This window comes from Antrostomus carolinensis, unplaced genomic scaffold, assembly GCF_000700745.2.
Source record: "Antrostomus carolinensis isolate BGI_N321 unplaced genomic scaffold, ASM70074v2 scaffold21772, whole genome shotgun sequence".
NCBI classification, from domain to species: domain Eukaryota; kingdom Metazoa; phylum Chordata; class Aves; order Caprimulgiformes; family Caprimulgidae; genus Antrostomus; species Antrostomus carolinensis.
In genome coordinates, this window is record NW_010297840.1 from 1,167 (window position 1) to 25,732 (window position 24,566).

General features: G+C 42.0%; 1 protein-coding gene across 1 annotated transcript in view; it reads right to left on the bottom strand.

Moving 5' to 3' along the window:
* The window catches only part of LOC104520551 (ral GTPase-activating protein subunit beta), a gene marked incomplete at its 3' end in the record, with an annotated part of 33,036 nt that overhangs the window by 573 nt on the left and 7,897 nt on the right, over nucleotides 1–24,566 (bottom strand). The window contains 11 exon segments of the mRNA XM_010162264.2: nucleotides 1,897–2,018; nucleotides 3,462–3,594; nucleotides 3,803–3,867; nucleotides 6,511–6,658; nucleotides 6,914–7,028; nucleotides 8,113–8,280; nucleotides 9,676–9,877; nucleotides 17,217–17,433; nucleotides 17,544–17,692; nucleotides 21,359–21,537; nucleotides 22,692–22,823. Of these exon segments, the coding sequence (XP_010160566.1) occupies nucleotides 1,897–2,018; nucleotides 3,462–3,594; nucleotides 3,803–3,867; nucleotides 6,511–6,658; nucleotides 6,914–7,028; nucleotides 8,113–8,280; nucleotides 9,676–9,877; nucleotides 17,217–17,433; nucleotides 17,544–17,692; nucleotides 21,359–21,537; nucleotides 22,692–22,823 (1,630 nt within the window).

Here is a 24,566-nt window from a genome sequence, read left to right on the forward strand (position 1 = left end):
CTCAGCTGTAGCAACCCATTTTGTATCCCTGAGAGCCCACTCACTGCCAAGTCTCCCTTCTACGGGGCTTCATTCTGCTCACATAACTTTCCACTAGGCAGATTTTTGTCAGCACAGTCACTTTCACCAGTGAAAAGGGGACAGAAAACCCATCGTCAGACAAGCAGATTGCCAAAAAAACCCATAATCCCTCTCCCAAAACCCACTGCAAAAACCCCTCAGCTTCTCTCCCAGCTCCAGATCGAAGCATTAGTGAACAGACACGTACACTGAGTACACCAAGAATCTGCATTATAAAACTATAGAACTGAATTTCTCTTCTCTTTTCGACATGTGACTTGGCACAGGAACAGTCAGCTGAAGCCAGATTTTTCTCCTCTGCAGCATTTGACCATCCCATATAAAGCTTTGCTCATTAAGGTGCACCCTTATCAAGCAGGAAGGTGGATGGTCTTGCTGGTGACAACACCGGATCCAGGTAGCTGGAGTCCACACAGCAGGGGGGTGACAATTCAGAGCCCAAGGATGAAGGCAGCATTTCCTTCAGAAGCTCAAGACCGACGGCAAATAGTCTCCTCAGGACAAGCATGCGAAAAGCAGGTTGGTGAACCAGCACTCTTGCAGAAAACAGGATTTTTGAATTTACCAAGTCCCACTCGTAACCTGGTGCCAAACAGACACAAGACAGGGCAGTCTCTAACCTGAGAAGGGGTTTGGGAACTGTCACCTCCAAAGGCACAAGCAGAACTAGCTGAAAACTAACAGCCCACACCTCGACACTGCCACTGGAAGCTCAGTGGCAAGGTTGTCTTCAACTGTGCAACTTCAAACAGCAGATGCATGCCCTGGGCCTGGTTTCAGCTGGAATAGAGTTAACTTTCTTGTAGCTGGTACGGTGCTGTGCTTTGGATTTTATATGAGAATAATGTTGATAACACAGTGATGTTTTAGTTGTTGCCAAGTAGGGCTTATCCCAAAGCAAGGACTTGTCAACATCCCTTGCCCTGTCAGCGAGGAGCAGCACAAGAAGCTGGGAGGGAGCACAGCCAGGACAGCTGACTCCAACCAGCCAAAGGGAGACTCCAGACGCTCAGTATGTAAACTGGGGGTGTTGGCCAGGGGTCACTGATCACTGCTCAGGGACTGGGTGGGCATCGGTCAGCGGGTGGTGAGCAACTGCATTGTGCATCACTTGGGTAAAACCCTTGGGTTTTACTTCTCTGCCTTTTTGTTATCTTCCTTTTAATTCAACTATTATCATTAGTATCAGTAGTAGTAGTTTTTTTTTGGGGGGGGGGGTTATTATTATTTCAGTTATTAAACTGTTCTTATCTTAAATCCACGAGTTTTACTTTTGGTTTTTGTTGGGTTTTTTTTCATTCTCCTCCCCATCCCACTGAGAATGAAGGGAGGAGTGAGCAAGCAGCTGTGTGGTGCTTAGTTGCCAGCTGGGATTAAATCACAACACTCTGTAATGTTAAAAAAACCAAAACAACCCAAACAACCAAAAAACAACAAAAAACACACACACACAAACCCGCCCCCCCCAAAACTAGACACACATAGGAATCCATGAGAAAGGTTAGGAGCCATCATCCAGCCAGCTCAACAAAACCAGCCAGAATCACACAGGAGAGCCACGTGTATCTGAACAAGCCACCCTGAGCTTCACTCTCAGCCAACAGGCACTTGCAGGGCACACGCTGCCGGAGCCACAGAGCACTCATGGTAGGAGAAGGTGAAATACAGAGCAGCACCATTTTCTCCCGTGTCCAAACAGAACATCTGCTGACAAACTCAGACACAGACATCTGTCTGGTGGCATGACTTTCACCTAAACAGGACTAAAATCACCCTTTGAGAAGAAGCCAGAGCACACACAACTGCACCTCTCACCTTTGCCAGTCCAGACAGAAGCTCCAGTGCAGCCAGAGAGATACTCATGTCCTGCCTCCACTGCGAGTTGAGCCTTTGGGTTACCAGGTGAATACTGCGGATCAGTAGCCCAGCAGCTGTATCTGTATTAAGAGCTAGGATATAACCCCAATACCACATACCACAGGGAGGGAAAATAACTAAGCATTAGTGACAATAAGCAAACCACAGGCACAAGCCAAAGCAACACACAAAATAAAATTATACACACCCCGGAATCTAGAAATTGGGTTGGTCACTTTTGCACAGGGTAAATCCTTTATATACACCAGCAGACATTATACAAATACATTCAGATTGGCTTATCTCAATTGTTTTAATTAAAAATGATAATAATTTGGATAATACCAATAAAAATATACTATCTTGCTTTCAGTTTTCTCTTGTTTGAAGTAGCGAGATTCAAATTCTTTTCATAAATTCCATATACCCTTACCTTCTGTGCAGTGGACATAAAAAAAATCCAGTAAAATGAATATATTGCAAAAATATCTTTCAAGTTGCATCACAGTTTAAAGACCCAGCAGGTCAAATATTTAAAATGTTTTGTTTTGGTTTTTTTAAACCTTACTAAGTGACATCTTTAGAAGGACTTGTCATTGAAAACCCAGATGAATTAAACAATTCAAATGGTGTGCTGAAAATTAGCACTTTAATAATCTGAAACAAAAAAATCCTGTAGGAAAAAAAACCTACACGTTTATATGAACCCCTAGAATATACTAAAGTCTTCCCTGCTAATCTCCCTCCTCTCCTTACTTGCAGAACTACAGGGAAAAAAAAAAAACATTTTTGGAAGGAGAGAACAGAGTTGTCAGCCTAGGCTACAATATAGCAAAGGTGATCTGTTCTCAGCTTGCTTTGGTCAACATCAGTTAAACTGAAGACGACCAAAGGACCAAATTAAATTCCAGGATCTCGACATTAGGCCAGCTTACCACACACAGATTTAGTAGAACATGTATTTTATTACAAAGATTCAAAAATGGACATTACAAGACATAGCAAACTAGTGCCAATTAAGAAATTATCATAGCAAGTGACACATCACAAGCATTCTGCTTACTTGCTCTATAAAAACAGGAGTCCCTCCAATGCTCTTTAAATACAGTTCAAGAGAAGGTGCTGCAAAAGTCAGGCAAGCATTTGGAATGCTACCAAATTGAATAAAGCCATTAACTGACACATGGTATACATCTATCCCATCACTGTTCATGAAAACTAAGTGTCTTGAGAACATATGCTGAAGTAAATCAGTTTGCAAACACCTCCTTTTTCCTAAGCTTTTACATTCGTATTTTTAAAGTGTTCACAGAGTCCCTTAGATCAAAGAACAACCAACTAAAGGGCACATACAAGCACAAACTGGCAATAAACGAGGGGCTACCCACTGGAGTTCAGAACACCCACACACATTAGTGTATTAGCCAGAATTAGGAACAGGAAAAAAACCATGCAAAACACATCACCCTGGCAGATACTGACAGAGGTTTGGTTTGGTTTCTCCCCAAAAGAGCCATCCTTACCATAATCCCTCAGCAGGGCCTGTGCTGGTCTCTCGCTGTCTGGCGTTGTGGGCTCTGTACTGCCTCCGCTCGCGGTGCTAATGCCACTGTTGGTACGACTGTGGCTTTTGAAGACGTTATTTTCACCACCGTTCTGCAAATTGAAAGGCAGTTTTGAGCGATGAGAAGATTTCTCTGAGTAGAGTTCCTTACACCAGAGGATGCTCTCAGATACAATGGAAAAAAAATAAAAAATAAAAAAAATCAAGCCTCAAGATGCTAACTGAGCTCCTTACAACAGCAGATTCAATGAGTAATGCATTCTTTCTGAAGTGGTAACTTCATAAACGAAAAATACTTACAGTTTCCATCTGACAGCCAATGGCTTCTAACAGTGCTGAATCTTGAACAATATTTAACATTGCACCTGAAGAATCAGATATAAGAAGGTAACTGAAGACCGCAGTAGAATAGTCACTGCTAAAATTTACAAAGAAGCACTGAAGGTCTAACACACAGGATCGCCATCCTGTTTTACAGAAACTCTTATAAAGAGTTTTATAAGACACAGGATTTGCTTCAGGCAGATGAGAGCTGAGACAGTGCTTTCAGCTATTCTGAAAATGCTTTGAACATAGTTTTTTCAAATTCCTCAGTTCAGAAGGATTTCAGTTTCACAAAGGGGCTGGAATTGTTCCTTCTCTCCCATCAGATTGTGCTCATTTAAAAATTCAGGTTACATTTAAGGATATCTACTGATTCAGTGAATAAAATAACAATATTTGATAGATAACAGAGTTAAAATGAGCTGCATAGTCCACAGCCACCTCAAGGGTTATACAGTGCTGGCCTTGGCTACAGTCTTGCCTGGCACAAAGGGGCTCCTCCCTTCCCCAGTTTGGCCATTAGGAGCCAAAAGGCAACTGGTGACTGGCAAAGAAAACATGTTTTTCAGTCTTAATGAACCAGCAGTACAGACAATCTCCTGCTGGAAGATAAAGTGAACAATGTCTAGTCCATTCTGCAACCCTTAAGACATCAGCATAAGGGATTCCAATTGTTCTCCTACTGATCTGTGACCAATGGAATTAACCCCCAAACCACCATAACATAAGGACTTTCATTCTCATAAAGATATTTCTGCCCCTGCTCCACAAAAAAAAATATTTAAAAAATTCAAGGCTAATATTGACATCATTGATAGGTTTGTAGGGCAAATTAAAAATTGCTTTAATTTCAATTTGGGTCAAATATAAACCAAATTTCCTAAATCAGGAGGTCAGTGTATAATCTGAGCTGAGATACACTGAAATCCTCTCTACCTGGAAGTCATCCCCTGCTTCCCATTTTCTGTGCTTTGTTTTCCATCAGCGTCCAAAATATGGTGCTGAAGAAGCTGAAGCCAACCCTATTGCATTCCAACTAGCCAGCAGGTAGTTATCTCTTCCATCCTGGGAGAGATAACTACACACAAGTGTAACACACTATTAAATTAAAATTGCCAATGTATTCAGGGTGCCGTAGGTCAGCTGGTGTGAACAGCCCCTATCTCCTTGGCAGCATCATCCCCAGGTGACGAGGGAGGAAGCAGCAAGGACAGACCTGTAACAGGCTGACACAGACACATTCAGTGACACCAATTTCAGTTTTCTGTCCCACTCAGCCCCCTGCTCTGTGAAGGGAAATGCATCACTCGCCATCAAAAATTTTGTGAGCAGCTGGAAACAAACACTGATTTTGTTGAGAAGCTGGTGGCATGTGTGAGACACTCTGGCTAAACTGGAGATTCACAAATCACCTCCAACCAAATCCAACAGGAAATAAACTCAACCTGTTTCCGAATGTGACGTTAACAACAGGAATACAGGGGAGAGGGACTATCACAGAAACAGTAAAGGTAAAAAGCATTCCAGGCAGAGCATCTACCCAGCTGGATGCCAACACCAGCTCACAGCAGAGGTGTACAGGAATGCACAGGCAGGATTTAACAGAGCATCACCCCACAGTTCCCGAGGTGGTGCAGCCCCCTGCGTGCCAATGCTCTGCAGGTCTTGCTTTGAGGATTACTTTGAAAACATAAATATCCTTAACCCTTCACCAGCAGTGGCTGCAAATCATCCTCCCCTACTCTTCCACTACTAAAGGAACTACCTCAACCACTGCAAGGAAACTTTCCAAAAGTCTTTGCAGACTGAATTTTTTTCCCTTCACTTGGTAAGTGGCTCATGCCATTTTCTTTTGCTCCCCTATTAATCAGGTAGGCTCTCCAGCTTCCAGAGCAATGCAGACACCTCCCACCGCAGGGCAAGTCTGTGTCCTTTTTGAACAGACAAAAGGAAAGTGCTGCTGTAATTACTGAAGGACAAGAACACCATAAAGTGGATGAAGACACTTCTAAACAGAGAAAAATAAGGAATGGGAGCATAGAGAATAAAAGGCAAGTCCAGTTTTTACTGGTCTGAAAATATTTTTAATTTGACAGATTATGCACTATTCAAGTTTTCAGCTTCTACTTACTCTGAGTATTCAGAGTGACGTTAATACACTCATCACCTCAAAGAACAGTTTGTTGGCAAACTACAATGCATCTCCAGACTCTATTCCAAGGCTTTTGTCTGAGGGTTTGCACAGTGCTAAACAAATGTCATATGTATTCTGCCAGTGCTGGACCACCAGTTGCCCAGTATTTCAATTTTTTTCTAGGCTTCATCATGCCAAAAACTAGTGTTCCCTGTAACCCATTAGTCAAGAATCCTTCCCAATATTACACCAACATTTTTTCCTATTTCCATTCCTAGTTATGACTGACTTTTCCCGCTACAATATACTTTACTTCTGTCTCTACTTTTCAAGTACTATTCCACACTTGCAAAAAGAGAGAGATTAACAAAAATGTGAGGCTTTTCAAGATGTTTTCATAGTATGAGGGAGACTGTACAGATGTCAACCTGCCAGGAATTTAATCTTCTTTCTTGCAAAGCAACACATGACTAATAAACCATGTTATTCCAGGACAGATTAAGTCAGACACTCCTATAAAACAGTCAATAAATAAAAAAGTTGAAATAACCTAGTATCATTTGAGTGTTGTTGGGATCCGTTTCTGTTTGCAAAGCTCCTATAAGTATATTCACAAGCCTCAGTTTCAGGGAAAGGAAGGTTACTGGTTTATCATATGTTGAGCTGTCATCATTGCTGAATTTCCCTTCCAGGACCACCTGGAACAAAAATACATTTATTTCAGTATCAATCAAAGATCACACCAGCATGGTCTTGGTTTTATAAGTCAATATCCACAGCACACATTGCTACTGACAGCTTAACACAGGCTTACTGTTACCCACTTGCTAGAATAGTTTCAGTGCTAAATATAAACAGCACACCAAATAAAACCCACCAGTCATCCAAATCCCACTTCAAAACAATGAGGAAAACAAAAATGGAAATACAAAACAAAGTGGTAAGTTTACTACCTCAGACTTTATGGTTCCGAAGTGATGAGGGAGAGGCAACAGAGACAGCAAGATGTTAATTGAAGCTCTTCTTAGCTCTGTGGGGTTTACATAGATTTTAAACTTTGAGAGTTCTCTGCAAATCAAAGCATCATACAGTTAATCAACTTCTCACAGGAATTTGGAGCCACATTCAATTAAGTTAAAATTAAATATACAGCCACCCAGCTCTTAAATTGCTTGCAGTGTACATGTAACTGTTTCTTTTCAGGCTCAGGATTCTTTTTTTTTTTTTTTTTAATAGCAGCAATAACACAACGAATTCATGCAGGAACCATCCCTTGCTAAGGATTCTGTACCCCATATAAAAGCAGTGAGCTGATAAAGTGTTATTGATGTACTGCACCTTCAGAGTCATGAGCCTCTGCTGGCTCATTCCAACTCAAACCACCCAGGGTTATCAGAGGTGCACGGAACACGCTCAGCGCATATTGCACAAAACAAGCTGCTTAGTGAATACATCAACTTTTGTTAGTAGCCACCAGCAAATCTGTCTATTTATAAGACCTACCCAAAAGAAGCAGCAGCTCAGATTTAAGCCCAAAAGATAAATAATATTTTATGCAGAACTTTAAAATGAAATGCAGTACCAAGACAAAACATGCCGAAGAACGCACACACAGAGTAGTATTAAGTGCCTTAAATTACGCAGCAAAACATCCAGAAATCTATAAAGCTCTGACAAATGAGGTTCTATCTTCTGCTGTAAGAACCTACTCCAATTTCATCAGCCTAAAATATCAATTTTTCTATTTAATGATGTGTAAGATTATTCTCCTAATGAATTCACTGCAGCAACAGCGACTAATGAATACCCTGTGAAATTTTACTAAAAAATCAGTAGGCTTTCGATCTATTTAAGCTAAATCACTCTTTTCCTTATTCTTACAGGTACTGCTTTCCATCAGTGAATATGTAGAAAACACAAATCACATTTATTTTAAAATAAGCAATACTATTGCTTTAAAGAAAGTTGCATTAAATAACATCTAAAATTAGAGATTATAGAGTGCTGCTATTATCACTATCAAATACATACGTGGTACGGGGCCCACATGAAAGAATTCCTTCAGTAAAAACTACTCAGGAATGACAGAACCCCCAGAAGATAAATACCTCCCCCCATTTCTGATGAGATTTATATGGAAATAGCAATTTACCTGTCAGGTAAAATAGTTTCAAGAGCCGAAATGAAATAAGGAACCACGACATCAATCCCTTTCAGGTCACAGCAGAACAAAGGAGGGGAGTTTAAAATAACACTGGCAAGAACGGGGTGGCAAACGAAATCTGCTATCTGCAAACCCTGAATTAAAAGCATGTAAAATCTGACAAAGAAAGATAAGATTAAATTATTTGCACTTAAAATGCATCAGCATCCCACATGAACAAGAATGCGCAGTCACTATTTGATCTTTTCTATAAAAAACAGAGTCGGTTTCAAAGTCAGAGCTAGGAAATATTTATATGAGCATTCCCCCCAAGTTACTTTAGCACAGGCAAAAGCATCTTAACAGCTTAACAGAAACCCCTCACATCTCACATGTATTTCACGTGAATAGCCAGTGCAGGGGAGATTTCCTGAGACCTCTGCCTTGTTGCAGCACACGGGCTGGGAGCTGTATAAACACAGCCCAGGTGCTGGCTCACAGCACTTGGATCACGCGCTCTCCCATTCCCTTCCACAGGTAAGGATGGGAGTAAGCCCTTGGTTTTAACTCCCCAACACGAGAAATAGACTGCAAAATCTTTGGAAAAATTATTGGAAAGTGAGACCAAACACATCCGTCATAACCAGTTCAGATGAAAAAGCAGGGGAACAGGAACCTAGCAGGCCATCATCCTACAGAACTTTGTTTCTTCTGCAATTTTTTCTTAGAGAATACTTATATCCCCTTTATTCTATTTTTTAACAAACACAGAAGAATCTCACTGACCAGGTAAGAGAAACACAAATATCTATTAACAACACACTACAACATGCAAGAAATAAAATAGTTCAGTCTTCCAGGAAGTTTTGATGCCATGTGGGACAAAGGTACCGGAACAGTTTGAAAGACCCGTGATTTAAAGTTGATTCTCTGCCTATAGCCTTTGCTATTTAATTTTTGAACAAAAATCTGGAAAAAAGGTACACTATGATAGGCAAGTTACCTTATTTTATTCCAAACAAAACTGTAAACAGGTAGTTCAGAATATAACTGTTTTAAATAATGGAATATTAGTGCATTTCTGTATTTAAAGAAAAAAAAACAACAAAAAAACAAACCCACAAACACATTCCATCCCAGTGTTGTGGTGTCTGATAATGTAAGACTCTACATGGTCTAATCAAGTGTACAAATCTCATGTCTGCACACTTATTTTTTACACCTGAACAATATTTAGTGACAAATTAAAAAAAAACAAACCAAAACATACCTCAGGAATACAAGAGGCAAGAAAGTATCAAAAAAGACAAGGTTCCCTCCAGCTGGGAGGCACTTTAAGGGACTTCCCCTCAACTGCATCTTGAAGAAAACCCAATGAGAACCACCATCACGAGAAGAGAATTGAAATCGCGGTCTGGTTCAGCCAGGGATCCCTGCCTACAGCGTCTGAAGGGCAGCTGGGTTTTTTGAATTGGCAACACAGGATTCAGAGAGTAACGGAGTGCTATTCACTGTGAATTCATCTGCACCATAAAGTTATCCCAATAAAGCAACTGGAAGAGAGGTTAGTACCGGGATAGGTAAGCTGGCAATATTTCCTCCCCAGTCTTCTTGCTACAAAATATCCTACACAGTGTCCCGCATGCCTCCGCCCTTCCCGCTTCATAGTTGTCTGGGAATTCACTTGCATCAAACATGGGGTTGGAAGCCATTGTGTCTGTGGACATTTGTGATCCCTTCCGGCGAAACTCCACGCTAGCTTGAGTTGCTATAGCTGGGAAGAGAAAAAACAGCGTTTCACTGCTTTTGTTAACATATGTAATAGGCTCATGGGATCCTGGACACAAAGATCAAGTCAAATTTAGTAGTTGTCTTGAAGCTGTTAGTTCACTACATTAGAGTCAGTGCCTCTGTTTAGAAAGTATTTGTGCGTGCCACTAACTTTTTTGTCTTTATAAGGATGACAACAACTGACCTTCATATTCTAGAGCCTGTCCCAGCTTTCTGCAGGGAAGAGTATGCTTATATGCAATATTAGTTTCCCACCCTCTCTGGAGGGCAAGGATCTTGCCTCACCTAGTTCTCAACTCCAAAAAATGAAGTACCACCTTGCCTTGCTGCCATAAAATACCAAAAAACATTTAGATGGTGCCATTACTGTGACCTCCAAGCAAGTGCTTAATTTTCAACTGGCCAACTAATGTCTTATGCTGCACTGAACATCAAGCTGCTCTGATCCAGTTTTGTTGTATAAACACGCTTATTTTTAAAAAATTCCAAAAATTCTAAGGATCCATATCAGAAAGAGATATTTCCTGAATCCCACTCTCCTGATTTGGTCCCTCTGTCCTCACATGACTACTGAAATGGTCAAATAAGTTTGAGGTGAGTGCCTCCAGGGAGGCTGGCCCTGTCCAACTCCCTGTCCCACACAAGTCTCTCGGGAGCCCTAAACGGGACGTGGCTCTGCCGAGCTCTGTGCTCCCTCCCTGCAGGACAGCTCTGCCAGTCCAAGCCAGCTGGAGTCACGTCTTTCTAGAGACATTTCTGGTCCCCCTTTCACACACCAGCATCACGTGCATGCAATGCAGGAGGCGACTCGCTTTGCTGACTTCATACTCTGGCCAAGGGCAGGGAGTGAGAGAACAAGGGGTGATGGCTTGAAACTGGCAGAGGGGAGATGGAGCTGAGATGTGAGGAGGGAATTCTTTGGTGTGAGGGTGGTGAGACACTGGCCCAGGTTGCCCAGAGAAGCTGTGGCTGCTCCTCCCTGGAAGTGTTCAAGGCCAGGCTGGATGAGGCTTTGAGCAACCTGGTCTAGTGGAAGGTGTCCCTGCTGCTGGCAGGGGGGTTGGAACTGGATGAGCTTCAAGGTCCCTTCCAACCCAAACCATTCTATGATTTTATGATTCTATGACATCCAAAGGAGATAGAGCACTTTTTTGTTTGTTTGTTTTCTCCTTAGACAACTTGACTCTTGGGTTACTAACAGCAGAAAGAGCACGTTCCTTCTTATTTTTAGTTATGACTATATTGAATTTCAAAACTTTTTATAAGCTGCAAAACCAAACAACAGATAATGTGCGCTGCTAACAGAATCATGCCAATGTTCTTCCACCAGTACCAAAGGACTTTCTCAGAATCTCAAGCATGGGAAACTGGGGAACGTCAGGTTCACAATCAGTCTTGCAAACAAAGGCCCATTAACACTTCGACAGGTGGAATACTTGTTAATTTACAGATTGGGGGGTGGTTTATTTTTTTTCAAGGAAACATGCTAGTGACAAGTGTCTACTCTTAATTTTTTGTCTTTAAATTTGTGGTTTAACCTACTGTTACCTAAGAAATTTTCATTACATCAGTAGCAAATAAGCACAAATCTTTATGCATCTTCCCATGAGCCATTTTTTGTCCTAAAGAAGCTATCCAGCAATATATTGTAGTTCGAAAAAAACACTACATGCACAATGCATACAAATCAAACACTAGGTCTGTAAAATAAGCTTTAAGTAAAAAAAACATGGTTAGTGCAAAGTCCTGAAACTCATGACATGATCACAGACTAAAGTACAGAAAAGATGGGACTGATTCAGGCAGATTAATTTGCTTTTGCCAACAATCCTCCCCATTCAAAAACACACACACAAAAAAATTACTTGTCTTTTTCAAGTAAAAGTGCAAAAGCTACAAGAGACAATGAGAATGAATTTACAAATAAAATATGGGATTATGGAAAAAGAAAAGCATGACCGCAATTAAGGAAAAGCTACTGGTTCCTACTTACAAGATTTATAAGAAAGAAGAATTTGGATAAAAGATGCTGCAAGATAATAGAAATAAAATGGAAACAAATCAAAGGACAGCAGTAGTTATAAAATACTTTTAAGATGGTGAAATTGTAATATAAGTTAAGAAGCTTTTAGCTTTTTTAAAAAATAGATTAAAAGCTTTATGATACAGCAAGCTCGTTAAACACACAGGAAATTGGCATTCAGGTCCAAAATTATGGTTTTGAAAGTACCATGCAAAACAATGAACAAAAAGTTACAAAATACTAATAAAGTTTAGGGCTGTTCACATCAACGTACATCAGTTCTTTCAATGGATGTATTAACCCTTCCCAGCTCAAGTACCTTCCCTATGTCACACCGCCTGTGGAGCGCACACCAGGCTGTCCCAAGGCTTCTGTGACGTGGGGTATGTCTTGTAGGGGGAAGGCTACTTACCTGCAGAGTCTCCTCACAGCACTACACCTGCCTCCAAACCAGGAGCTCCTCATCGTACTACAGCTCTGTCTTCCCTCACCCAAGTTGCTAACAACCCTGACCAGCAGCCAGGACACCCCACCGTGCCTGCCCCGACCACCAGCTCAACCAACAATCTTCCAAAGCAGAAATATCAACAGCTCAGAAACAGTCTCCAGAGAAAGAAGAGAGGAAAGACTCCAGTAGCCAGGTACCAGGAGAGAACATCACCACCTCATAAGAGCTACACTTTGAATGTGCAGGGTCAGATCACGACCTCTGACCAAGCCTCTCAGCAACACTCAAAATGTCCCTAACTGGGGCTTCTTACATTTGCTCCTAGACCCCCAGAAACATTCTCTGAGGCATTAATATTAATGTCAGTAGGGCCAGAAGAAGGCCCAAAACTTCCCCCACTGCCAACAGCACCCGAGTGATACCAACAACCCTCCTAGGCAAGACTCCTTCCACGGCTGTAAAACACCCAGCTGGCAGGCTTGTGCCTGACTGCCTTAGGCACAAGGATTAAGAATGAGCCCATCAGACTGGATGATTCAGTTGCTGGCACAAGGTATTAATGACTTTCTCCAAATTCTCACACACTGCTGAAGAGAGTGACCACCAGCAGCATGCACTGTGTGGCCAAGCTTGTCTCAACAAAACCCACCCTGTCAATGAAGTTACACTCGGCACACGCACACACACTCCAGAGCTGTCAGATTCAGGGTTAACTCCATAAAGGCTTCATGGCAAATTTCTTACAAAGGAGTTCTCAAGTACCAATCATAGGGACCTATTTATGCCACACTAACAGCTAAATAAATACCATGCAGCCATCTAATTCTAAAGCCTACACCAGCAGGATCCAGCTCTTTTCAAACAGATCATTTTTCCTCTCTCGCCACAATACAGAGTAACGTTCATTAGCTGCCTGTTATAAAGCCATAAAGCTTCACCATCGAGGTCTCAGTGCAGAAACTAAAACCTGATACAGGACATTTGAGGCACAAAAGCAATACACCCACAACGTGTGTAACAGCAAGATCACTGTTTTGTTTCAGACTCCAAACAATGACACAAGATTATCTTGAAGGACAGGGCCCAAAGAGCAAACAGGAAGATCGCTTTCCAGGTGATAAACTCCACCAGTACTCAGATGTATACAGATGACCTTCAGCTAATCTTGTGGGAAAGAACAATTCTCTCTCTTCCCAAAGAGCAAGAGACAAAACCTCAGCAACCACAAACATGAAATATGTGCAATTATATGGAATCATGCAAGAGTTGGTACAAGAATTTTACCAATGAAGATGACAGAAAACTGAACAATGAGGTAGCAGTTATATTCGCAGACCCAGAGAAGAGTTGTGGCTGGAGGGGACCTCTGGAGATGCTACAGTCAGTATGTTATCATCGCCCTCCCACCCCAAAGCAGGGTCAAGCAGAGCAAGCTCAGTTACCCTTCCACACATCCAGATGTTTTTTCAGCTCAGAACCTACAAAAAGCTGCACATTTTCCCGATCACAGTAATTTTTCTTGACTTCCTTTCTGGAAGTTGAAGAGTTCAAGAAGAAAGATATGTGAGGCTCGAGGACAAGCAAGGGCAGATAGGTACTCATTCACATTGGCCTTGATCAACTGCTCTTTACTTACTAAAGCTCCTCAAAACTTGTGTTTTAAGAGGGGAGAAGGATGATGTGCTAGTCCACGTGAACCAGTAGGACTCACTGAAAAGAAATGAACTAGAACTCGAGCCCACAGCTCATCCACAGGGTTACTCGTTAGGCACCTGCATTTAGCTTACTAATTAACTCTTTAGCAATCGTGACATATGGGTTGTCATTGAGAATGTGTCACATGATAGAAGAAGAATAAGAAACACACTAGAAGATGTAGTGTTCCAGAAAGGTGTCCCAGGGCAGGGGATCTCTCTGCGGGACCAAGGAGCAACCTGTATCAGGATATTTCACCTCTTTCTTTTTCAAAGTGGCCCTCAGTCCTCTAACCAGCGATGAAACAGAGAAATCGCATCAGAGAGCTATGAGACAAGAAATTCTTAACTGCACAGCATTGAAACAAATTGAACATTAGAAGGGTTCAAAGCTGTTGAGATCTTACAGAGCTGCAGTACAGGCCTGAAAGAAAAACAGAGCGTGTGGGCGAGTGGAAGACAAAAAATCAGCTTTGCCCTGTAGTGAAGTGTAGAAACTTCCCAATCATTAAATATTTAAAGCATCCATAAAAATAACAGTGCTTCCTGAAGCTAATGCAAAGACTATCAACAGCAGTGTCAAACACAGTTTGTGTCAAAATAGTGTCAAAAGCTAGTGTCAAAAGTGTTCCTGTACCAGGCTATGAGGGACGGCAGATGGACCACGATATGCAGGCACACAGCCAACCTGCAGCCAAAAAGAAGTCTTATAACAAGCAGACCTATTTTTTTTCCCTCTTTCCTAAGGGCAGAGATTGTGGCAGCTACGGGTCCCTCCTCTGCTGCCCTCCCTTTTTTTAAAAGCCATATCTATATAGTGCGTAGCACGAGCAGAGTCAGGGGACAGGCACAACATGCAGATCTGATTCTTACTGATGGGCCCCACTTGTCTGATGGGGTGGGACGTTACACAACCCTCTTGGCCCACCTCATCAATCCAGCACAGCACCTCCTGCCTTACACTGTTCGAGGAGGAAAAGACTTCATCTAGAGGCATCAGGCTTCACAGATTAGACTCCCAGAAGCACGAGCAGAGTCAGGGGACAGGCACAACATGCAGATCTGATTCTTACTGATGGGCCCCACTTGTCTGATGGGGTGGGACGTTACACAACCCTCTTGGCCCACCTCATCAATCCAGCACAGCACCTCCTGCCTTACACTGTTCGAGGAGGAAAAGACTTCATCTAGAGGCATCAGGCTTCACAGATTAGACTCCCAGAACAGAAACTTTTCAATTTGAACTTAAACCCGATTTGAAAGACACTGATGCTTCAAGTGAACAGAAACTGCAGGAGCCTAGCCCTTCACAAGTCTTGCTACATTTTGCCACCTAAAGCAGAGGCTGAACAAAAGGATTTATCCAAAAGGAGAAATCAGGCAATCCGACTTGGGTGCCTCTCTACAAAGTTTCAGCAGCATGGGTCCATCTTCAGTTCAGTGGCATCCAACAGCTTGTCATAGCATTGGTGTGACCAGCACTTCACACAGCAGGAACATCACTCAGGGCATCCTGGAAGGGCAGCAAACACTTGACTAAATTCCATAAGTTAATTCCGTCTTCCAAATCGCTAGAAAAGCGGGATGTGACATAGACAGTTTTCTGGATCTCCACCAACATAATTCTCTCAGATCCACTGCTGATAATAAATGACAGAACATGTGTCATGCCAAGCCTGAGCTCACTATGGACAGCTCTGAAGAGCGTGGAAGAGGAACAGAATCAAGCAACTTCCAAATAGTTGTTTCTGGTTTTCAGGAACTAGTAAGTCCCTCGGTAAGGCTAGCAGCAATATGCCAATTTTCTGACTGCTGTTAGGTGACTTAAGACATTGCACATACGAACAGAAGGTCCTGGAAGCCCTTAAAGGAAGTGAATCGTTTTGATTCTGGATGACTGTGTACTTCTGCTAGAACCACAGCACCTCTGTTTACAGCTGACACTGGCATAAGTAGCATCTCGGCTGACATCCTTTCAGGGTAAGCACTTCATTAAAATTGCTCAAGATATAAGTTATGTCAAAATTAAAGTGATCCAACCAATCTAAAAAGCAATAAATACAGAAATACATTAGCTGCGAATGCAAATGGACACACCCTGAAATGATGCCTTACTCCTTCCTAAACTCTACTAGTTCTCTGGCAATGTGTCATGGGCCTTTACAGAGGGACTTGAACCTCCTACCACAACCTCACATCCACAACCGAATACTGTCGAAAAACATGTGCTGCATTCCTAAAAATACCTTTAACAGATTCCCAAATCCTAAACCCATAGCCTCCATACAGGGATTTGTGACACAACAAAGATGCTCAATTTATCTGCTGCTGTCAAGTCCCACTATAAAACCAACTTGCTACAATGAACCTCTTCCTCCTTAGGCCAATGAGCTCCTCAGCTCTCGGAAGAGTTTAGCAGACATTCAAAATACTACATGAAGAACAGGAAAAATGCAAGGAGTGAGAAAGTTTATTCTTTTCTGAATATTATCACCAAAAGGAAGAAGAGTGCTAAAAAGCATCTCTGAGCAGAGCACCCATTGTGCTATCATGTCTCGAAACAGCTAGCTTCTAAAGCTGAGCAAAGCATAGGAGACAAAATAAATCTATCAGTTAAGGACTGAGGACAACCAAGGTATCAAGCCATGCATGGAAACACACAGCAATAGTCACTGAAAGGCAGCAACTTCACTTGCTATTTTAAGGATTTGTTTTCATAATTCTCTCCAAAACCAAGAAGTATCATTTTGTGCAGTATCTGGAGTGAGGTTTGACTATTCTTCAAACATTAAAGAGTCACGATAAAAAGTTGCTATTATTCAGAGAGATACTCAAGGAGACTGAAAATTAGGAACTGGACTCTTACCACATTATTTCCTTCACTTAATAAAGTTTTCCCCACTAGCATAATTGGGACATGCTTGTTAGAGCAAGGGAGTGTTTAACAGTAAAAAGTGGTTTGTTTGGTTTTTTTAAATTTTAAAGCTCCCAAGCACCTGCTTGGTTAATAGCAGTTGCTGTCTCAGCTGGGAGGGGTTAACCACAATACAGCACTTCAGATTTATTTTTCTTTTTGATTATGCATATGTTAATCTTGCAGGTAGGAAATGTCAATAAAACAAGGAAAAAAGTGTACACATATTTCAGTAATATTTACCAGTCATGCTGCTGTCTCTGTTTATTCCATTATGAAGTTTACAGTGAACAAATGCTGCATCAAATAACCACGACCCAAAGAGGTTCAAGATGCTGTTAACCTTTGGCCTGCGAGGAGCTGGTAGTGGCCGTGGCTCAGAACTTGTCTGGTTTGGGCTTGAGAGTGGAGAAGTAGAGGAGGGTTGGTGCTGCACTTTTGAAGTATGTGCAGTAGTTACCTATTGGAACAGAAGGACAAATCAGCTCCTAGAAGCAAGGAAATTACTTCCTCTAACTGAGAAAAAGATCAAAAGGGTCAGCTACTTAAATACAGAAGATTAAAACTCACAGTGCTGGTTTTCATCGTTGCTTTATTCACAGTCACTGCCCGATGCCTTCGGTTATGGGGAGGAGTGGTGTTGGTAGCAGTGTTCTGGGGCATGCTCAGCCTATTTACTGGCGTGGGTGGTGCGCTATCCGACCGGGGTCGTGAAATGCCTGAAGATCAAGAAATAAAGCAAGCTTTCAGCAAGAATTCCATGGGCTCATCCACAGCAGCCCAGAATCTGGGGCTTCTGTAAACAGACTAGCTTTCCTTCCTGCCCCCCAAAACAGCAGTAGTGAGAAAAACATCTTTCCCATTTTACTATTAGCAGAAATAAATGCACAAGCAAAAGAAAAACCTGCTTGCATTAGAGAAGCAAATGATTAAAAACCATCAAAGAAAACCACAGCTGAAGAACAAGGGAAATGGCACACGGAGAGACAACTCCATGAGCAGGCAGAGGGCAAGGTTCATTTGCCAAAGTCAATTTAACAGCCCACTGCTGCCAAAATTCAGATGCCTCTCACCTTTGCCTTTCTTTCCTAACCACACCTCCCATGTCCTGTTCTGAGACAGCTCTAAGATGCCTGACCCTTCAAAGCCACCTCAGCTCACTAAATCAAGATGAAACCCATCCACCATGCAGTTTTCTGCTGCTTTTGTGAGCTGCATCAGCTTGCTGAACAGCCAAATGCTAAAGTCAGTACAGGAGATGGGGTAAGGAAGCGGATCAAGCTGTAATTTTTCTGGCAGCAGCAGGTTGCCTAGCTCAGTCTATACCCAGCTTCAGGGAAATACTCGTGGCATATAAAGCTACTTCTTCCCAGGCAGAATCAGGAGCAACCAGCCCTCTGCAAAACCTGAAGTGACAAACTGCACTTCTTCCCATTTTAACGAGTACCACCCACCCTCATACCCCATCCAGAACATTAAGTGTGCTTGAAGATCTGGCACAGATTTTTTTTGACCACATTAATTGAAGCACACAAGAACTTTTCCTAACACATTCAGAACAACTAACTCCTGCTAAACTGTCAGTGTTCCACCCCACGCAGAGGGCAGAGTAGGCACTAGGAAGTGTATTGTTTTGGTACACTTTTGTGGAAAAGATGCAGTATTTTGCCAAACACACACATCATGCAGGTACAGGTCAGGGAGGGCGCGATAAAAACCACGTGCTTTGGCGCTTGGGGTAGAAGGCAATGAGATCTCCCATTAGCCTTGGCTGAAGGGGTCCATAGTGCAGCTTTAGGTCTGCCTGAGCACTCTCACATCCACGCCTACAGCTTGAATTTAATTTCACAGAATCCCAGAATGGTGGGGTTGGAAGGGACCTCAGGAGATCATCCAGTCCAACCCCCCTGCCAAAGCAGGATCCCTACACCAGGTTGCACAGGAAAGTGTCCAGGTGGGTTTGAACATCTCCAGAGATGGAGACTCCACACCCTCTCTGGGCAGCCTGTCCCAGGGCTCCGGCACCCTCACAGTGAAGAAGTTTTTCCTGAAGTTTGTCTGGAACTTCCTGTGTTCCAGTTTGTGCCCACTGCCCCTTGTCCTGTCACTGGGCACCACCAAAAAGAGCCCAGCCCCATCCATTTGGCCCCCACATTTCAGATATTTATAGACATTGATCAGATCCCCTCTCAGGCTGCTCTTCTCCAGGCTGAACAGTCCCAGCTCTCTCAGCCTCTCCTCGTCAGGCAGATGCTCCAGCTCCTCATCATCTTTGTGCCCTATTTCCACCAAGAGCTCTCCTGTGCTTGAGTGCATCATAGTCTGCAGCCTTCATCTTTGGACTGCAGGTGGGCTATCACCACCCTAGGTGTTTCATCTTGCTACATGAATCTTCAGAAGTCTGAGGTCTCCAATTCAACACCCTATCAAAAGCTCAGGTGGGCAGCAAAGCTCCTGGCACGCTTACAGGAGAGTCCAGGCTGCCAGAAGCCCCACAGCAGCACTCCACAGCTGACCAGAGTGGAAGATCTCGTCCCCAGATACCATCACACAGCCCCACCACTGCATCCAAACAGAGTTCTGTACGTGATCACTGTCACCCCAGTGGGAACAGTCCCAGGGAGCCACAGACTGCAAAAAGGATTACCACAGCACTAGTGGGCACAAAGGCTCAGATGAGAACCCCAGACTATTTTTAAGGTCCAAGAGGAATTCACTACAACAGCTCTCCCAGCAGCAGTGCACACACTGTGCAAAGCTCACAGTTGCTCCGCTTCTTCCTCTGCCTCCACTGCAGGATCCCCCCTCACAGGTCTAACATTACAAACTACTTTATTCACTGATAATTAATTAATAACCACACTTATACAAAAAACTTGGATGTAGTATTTCTTTCCTCAATACATACTATATTTAACAGCTTTTTTTAAAAACATATAATAATTCAGCTTGCACAGCCGGTAAAACACACTTCAGAGGAACACCTTCTACCAATGCTCAATTTTTTTTTGTTGTTATACTATTGTTTCAGTGCCAAATCCTATTGTCATAGGTAGGAAGACAGTTTGACAGAGTAACAAGGAGGGGTTTTTTGTAAGGTGAGGCCATACATTACCTATATACAATCCTCCTTTAATAAATTATGATATTATTTGACAGACTACTGAATACTTTAAATCTCATATCTGGTATTAGTAAAAAGTGATCATTAAAATTCCTTAAAATTGGTGGCAAGACATCTGGAAGAACCCAGTGGGCACAACAGGTTTCAAGATTCAATATCACAGCTTAAGCAAAACGACCATTTGCTCTTTCACATCACTCAGTAACTTCTCAAACAAAGCTATTTCTACAAAAGTGAAATCTATAGTGACAAAAACTTGTGTGCAGTGGGGAATACAGTGCCAACAAACCTTCTCCTTGCAATATTATTACAGAAACACAGAATGTATTTCTATGTTATAATTCAGTGAGACAGGAGGATCTTGAGGTGCTTTGTTTAAAAGGACTAAACCACTGAGATTTTTCCAAACGACAAACAACTCGTGGAAGTTGACAGTAACTCCACAGTTGATTTTTTTTTCTGAATACAGTTTATGTATCTGCTGAAGTTTCCTGCAGCCTCACATCAGCTCACACTTTTGGCAGATGACAACATCTGTTCACATACCTTTAAGCAAAAAAGCAGGAGGAGAAAGGCAGCTCCTCAGAGTTTACAATATCACATTATCTCTGAAGAATTTTTAGCAAGCCTAAAGCACACTAAGAATAATGCCTTGGGTTTCAGGTGCTACATAGTGTCACCAGCCAGTGACAGTGCTTACCAGCCAGTGCTTACATCTGCTCTGCCTTTCAGTCAAATTTGTGCTACCCAGTTACACAAAGAAACACAGCTTTTCTTCCCAGCAGTACTAGCCACTCACTAATCGTAAAGTGGAACTGGCACTGGATCTGAAGATGACAGTCAAAATTTAGTACCTTATAAAAACAGGCACTGCACAGAGCTGTCGCCACAGGGTTTATGAACAAAGTGGTCAGTGCTCACAGCACACTAAAAGCGTAACACTTGCATTGTTGATTAGACAAAAAGAGAAAGAAGCCTTGTTTGGGGAAAGAGATGGCTGGTTTTATTTTTAGACTTTGAATTTATTTATTTTGTTTTGCATTTGAAACTCAGGCTACCTACAACTTCATGCGTTCAAATACTATTATTGTGTACACAGATGGTCATTTAAAAGTGACCTGAGGTCCCTTCCCTAGCAATTCCAAGATATACTTGCAAATAATAAGTTGTTATGGCTGTATTTATGGAGAAGATTTAAAGAGGATAAAATAAGGATTAAGTTAGTAGTCCTAGCTAACCACAGGTAAGACAAAAGCATTACCTAGGAATGCATCCACTAAACAGCTGATCCCACGCATGGCACGGAAGAATATTTGAGGCAGATGTTTAAGGCAGGGGTACTGATTCAGCTCTTGAGTCATCCCACTCACATTCAGAAACTGCTCCTGAAATTTGGGGGTAGAGCTAATAATGACTGGGTTACTCAAATCCACAGGGTTACTGCACACAAAGAGAGCAAAATATATTTTGGTCAGTTTAAGAACATCTATTAGGATTTTGAAAATACTTAAAAGATGCACTAGTTTAAATAACAGCAACACAAAATAGCATCCAATATCAATATGTTTTTAGCTGTTACCCCATTACAGAAAGTCAGTTTTCGTTTCCTGGTTGTCTTCATTTCAAACATTACCCAAATACACTGAATAATTTTATTAAGATCCAGTGAACCAGAGCATACACTTGACAGAACAATCCCACCACTGCAGTAATACTAATTACTTATGAGGTCTTCTGAACTTAGTTTAAGAGGTCCTTACATTGATAAAATTATTCTCCAAAGGTAAGCAATTAATTATTACCAGCAACTAGTGACAAGAAAGTGAGTGGGGCTGTAAAAGTCTGGGTAATTTTTCCTGACTGATAAAAATCCTGTAACAGTCATTCCATATTTGAAGAGTACAGTACTTGTGACATTATGATCACAAATGAAGAAAGAGAACAGATTTTCTTTTTTTAATTAGTTAAAAAGAAGATTTTGAACAGTCTAACATTTATCCAGCTTTAATTGGTACCTAATATTTATATAACACCGTTATTTTTCTGGCTGTTCAGAACATTAATACCATGCCATTTCCAAGAATCTTTAAAATCAAGCATGCCACTTGGTTCTGTTGTGTATTTAAGGAAGACAAACATGGATATTAAAATTAACTATACAGCTTTCTTCACAGAAACAAAGAGATACACCCATTTTAAAAATAATCTTTTGTAGGTTAAATTTAACACCCTGGAAAATAAATGGAAGCAGTATAGATCTCTCAGAGCTATTGTTCTGCTTTTCCTGTTTGCTGTCTCAGAGAAACAAATTGTATAAGTCTTGTTTTTCGTATCCTCCAAAATGCCAAATAGCTACAAACTTTTTAATGAAATGAACCAGTTAACATTCTGGAAGAGTCAAAGAGTTCAGAGTTGAACAACCCACTCACAGCCCTGCCTGGGACTGCTGCAGGGCACTGGGACAACAAGTCTCTCACACTTTATTCTATTTAGGTGCTTAATCTTAGCAATCTCTAAAGAAATTTTTCATTTGTCATGCAAATTTATAGAAATGATACAAGAATATGAACAGTGGAGGGCTGTAATCACAATACCTCAGCATATGTAAAAAGCGAAACCAAGTTTGTGCAACGCACTCATTATCCATTTCAGGAGGAATCAGACCAGCATCTTCATCGGGAATTTTAAATGGAGGAAATGAAGGTCCATATGTAAAACGCAGCAATCTAGAAAGCAAGTCAGACAGATCTGCCATTCAGTTAATACTCCTCAAAAATTTAACAGTGCATTTGAGCCTCAAAGGTATCAGCAGCCCACAGGCAACAACACAACATCCCAGCTTTTCCTAGAGATCCCTATTTTATACAATCATTTAGACCTCTCAAAGCCTGGGAGGGGACACGCCTTGGAGCCTGCCCAAAGGTCCAACCACATCAAAGAGCTGCTAAGGCACAACACCCCACAGCAGCTCTCCCATCTGTTTAGCTGGGGGTTACCAATTAACAGAGGCACATACATAACTGATGAGATGTTACACAAGAAGGGAGAGGGGAGGTAAAAAAAAAAAAAAAAAAAAAAGGAATGTAAGCCCTTATCCTCAAGGCTCTTCAGCTGAAGTGTCCCATGACCAGCAAGTCACACTAGCTTACAGGTCTAAATTCCAAATTACTGATGACTTACAATTTACACCAGCACACTGAGCTAAACTTGATGCCATCCTACAGGCAGCACAGGATTTGCAATCCACAGAGTAGCAAGCTCTTCCAAAAAGATGCGCTACATTTTACAGAAGCTGGGAGTTGTACAACAGTGAAGAGCAAACCCGCAGAGAGCTTCACAGCAACACAATATCACGAGGATAACTGCTTGGATAAGTGGAGATCTTTCTCTAGAAGTGCTGTAACTACCTGACAAGTCAGCAATAAGGTTCACTGAGCCACTGCTGACTGATCTGACCCCTGCTTCATACCCAGCTTTGCAAACTTACAGATCAATTTCCCTAATCAGCATAATCTTGGTGTTCCCTAGAAGGATGGAGGAGATCTGAGCAGCACTTGCCAGTAGCCTACCACTCCCAGAAATCAGTTTTTGTCTTTCACTAAGCTAAACTCACCTTTAGCACCATTTCTTGCTTCAGTTATCACGCTCTATTTCTAAGCTAAGAGCTGCTTGTGATGGACAAGAAATGTCCCATTCATCATTGCTCACTTAAAGACATACAGTTTTACAGAGACAAAGTCATTACAACGAGGAGAAACGGGAAGACAGCAGAAGCCAACAGCTGGCTCCCAAACCAATAGTTAAATAGGCTGAATTATCAGCTTCCACTTCCCCCAGCACTGGACACTACAGTAACTTGGAGTCAACTAATGCAAAATATACTCAAGAGTGTGTTTGGAACCACAGGTTATCACAGTCACTAGCTTGGACAGAAAAGCAAGTGAGCTTTGGGACTTGAGGCCTTCAGCTGCACAGCAGCAATACACACACCTGTACCAGGCACTAACTGCTTCCCAGTGGGCCACACTGATGTCCCAGAGGCACGGCCCCATTATAGGTTTTTGCTAAGGAATTATTTAGCTCTGACAAACCCTGAAAAGTCTGGGCACATCCCATGAAGAGTCATGCCCCACACCTCTCTTCTGCAGCAGACTGCACTACTTCACAGTGCCTCCCCCCCAGAAGCTGCAAGGCATCAGTTTTTCAAGGAGCACAGTCAAATCTTAACTGAAATTTGGGACATTTTCAAGAATGACTGAAAACAGAAATAAACTGCAATCCACACATCCGAGACAGTTAAAATAGACTAAAGCACCCTAGCCTGGTAAAAGTATTATCTATTGGTATGGCAACGCAAACGAGACCCCAGGTTCACCCTGCTGTGAAGTCACAGCTGCAAACAGATTAACTCTGCATATGTGTACAGATTTCCAAATAGAATTTTCCATATGGTTTTAAGTTGAGGCCTT